This window comes from Papaver somniferum, unplaced genomic scaffold (assembly GCF_003573695.1).
Source record: "Papaver somniferum cultivar HN1 unplaced genomic scaffold, ASM357369v1 unplaced-scaffold_16319, whole genome shotgun sequence".
NCBI lineage: Eukaryota > Viridiplantae > Streptophyta > Magnoliopsida > Ranunculales > Papaveraceae > Papaver > Papaver somniferum.
In genome coordinates this window covers 1-1,970 of record NW_020625841.1, presented here as the reverse complement: position 1 = coordinate 1,970, position 1,970 = coordinate 1, and the positions used below count along the sequence as shown (strand labels likewise).

The window sequence follows — 1,970 nt, the reverse complement described above, 5'->3', positions numbered from 1 at the left end:
AAACCAACAAATGGCTTTTTGCTTGGACATATTTTAATTTTCTATATGTTATTATTATTAGGTTGGATATATTCTGATCAGAAACGGCGATGGGCGACCATGGACAATGTTTAGCATGCAAATTTATGCGTAGACCATGTTCAGAAGGGTGTCCTTATATTCAACTGTTCAGTACATACTTCGATGTACCAAGCTTCCAAATAGGATATGCAGCTTCCACTGCTGACAGACAGAAAATAGAAGCCCGTATAACGGATAGCACGCTTACATTTGAAGCAAATGCTGGAGTGAATGAACCTGTTTTTGGGGCAACAGGAATCCTTTTAGCTCTGCATCAACGTATGAGAGAAGAAGTTACCCGCTTTGAAACCATTACAGGCAAAGGTGTGAACGTTATTCCAGCAGACACTATGAATCATTTTGTTCTAAAAGATTCAGAGAAAATTGAACAGAAACATCGAGCTTGTCCAGCATGCACCTATCTACCGCAAATGTGCAAGGTGGATTGTCCATTCGTTCCGTTCTTTGAAGCACGCAAATCTAGAGATTTCATCAGAGAGTTTTGTACAGTACTTTGTGGCTCAACAGTTGTGTTGCCTGATCACTCTAATCTTCAGTCAGCTGATGAATTGAACAAAGCGGGTATAACGGCTAAAGCATTGGAATTTGAAAGTAAAGCTAGGGTTCACGATCCAGTTTATGGGATAGCAGGAATAATTTTATCATTGTACAAGAACTGGTGGAACCTTAATCACCATGTTCGTTTGCTTGAGCAACGACATCGGAGTGTGCAAAATTTTCCTACTGTTCAAATTGGTTCTTGCAACATTCCTACAGATAAAGGCAAAGGGAATGTGACCCCAGAATCCACAAATGAACGTTGTACTATTGCAGAATGGATGGATATGGAAGATGATGATGAGTCTCTTTACAGCAGAGAAGAAGTGTCGAAGAATTATATGGAGTTCCAACAGGAAGTTGCATTAATCCAGCCTCTACCACAAGAACGGACTTATTCTTTGTGCCTTCCACAAGGAGAATCCTCAAAAAGTTCTCCTTTAAGTTCAGTACCTCACCAAGTAAGATTGCCTTTTATTATTGAATGCTGCATCACATTCTTTTGTTTTTCAATTTGTTATTGTTACCACGAGTCCTTCGGCTGATGATTGTGATGGTGCAATATTGTACCCTTGTTCTGTTTTGACGATTAAGAATGCTAATCAGATGAACCAGCCATTAGCTGATCAGCAACTATATAGAGTCCCGCAACAAACACAGCAACTACTGAGTCAGCAAGCCGCTTCATCATCATTAAGAGAGGCACCTTCGTCTCAACAAGGAATGAGCAGTACCACAGGAGAAGCAATAAATAGAGCCTGGCAAAATCTAACACGGCAAGAACGAGAAGAACTATTGCGTCAGACATGGAATCGACTTCCAGGTACGTCACATGTTCAAAACCTTCTACAACGATTTCCAGATAGGCCAAGTGTTCAAGACATTCTACAACGAACATCAGAGCGTGTTCCACACAGTGTAACACCACAGCTACAACAACAATTGGCATCCCCTTCTTATGGTCAGCAAGCCGCTTCATCATCATTAAGAGCGGCAACTTCGTCTCAACAAGGAACGAGCAGTAGCACAGGAACACCACCAACAAGTACTACAGACACTATATAAGCCTATAAGGTATGCTGCTGGTCCACCCTACCACTCCTAGCTCCTAATTCGAATTTGTTTGTACCTTTAAAAGGAGATTTCTTTAACTGGTTTCATACTCTCTGTGTAGTGGTTTTTCAAAATGCTCTTTTTTGATGCTTCTCAACTCAAGTATTGCATTTATTTACTGTTGAATGTCCCAAGTTCTCCATCTTATTGTTTTAAACTAAACTCTAATGGAACTTCCCTTTTCTCTCTTCTTGCAGGAACTGGTGATATCATTGAAGACTTTGAAAGTCTGTTGCAGC

General features: G+C 40.5%; 1 protein-coding gene across 1 annotated transcript; it reads left to right on the top strand.

The window, feature by feature from the left end:
* The first annotated feature begins 65 nt into the window (after nt 1–65).
* On the top strand, nt 66–1,970 carry LOC113337623. The gene is made up of 3 exons (XM_026583253.1): nt 66–1,079; nt 1,225–1,692; nt 1,929–1,970. Exons 1-2 carry the CDS (start codon nt 90–92, stop codon nt 1,681–1,683), a joined length of 1,449 nt encoding a protein of 482 aa, XP_026439038.1. The 5' UTR covers nt 66–89; the 3' UTR covers nt 1,684–1,692; nt 1,929–1,970.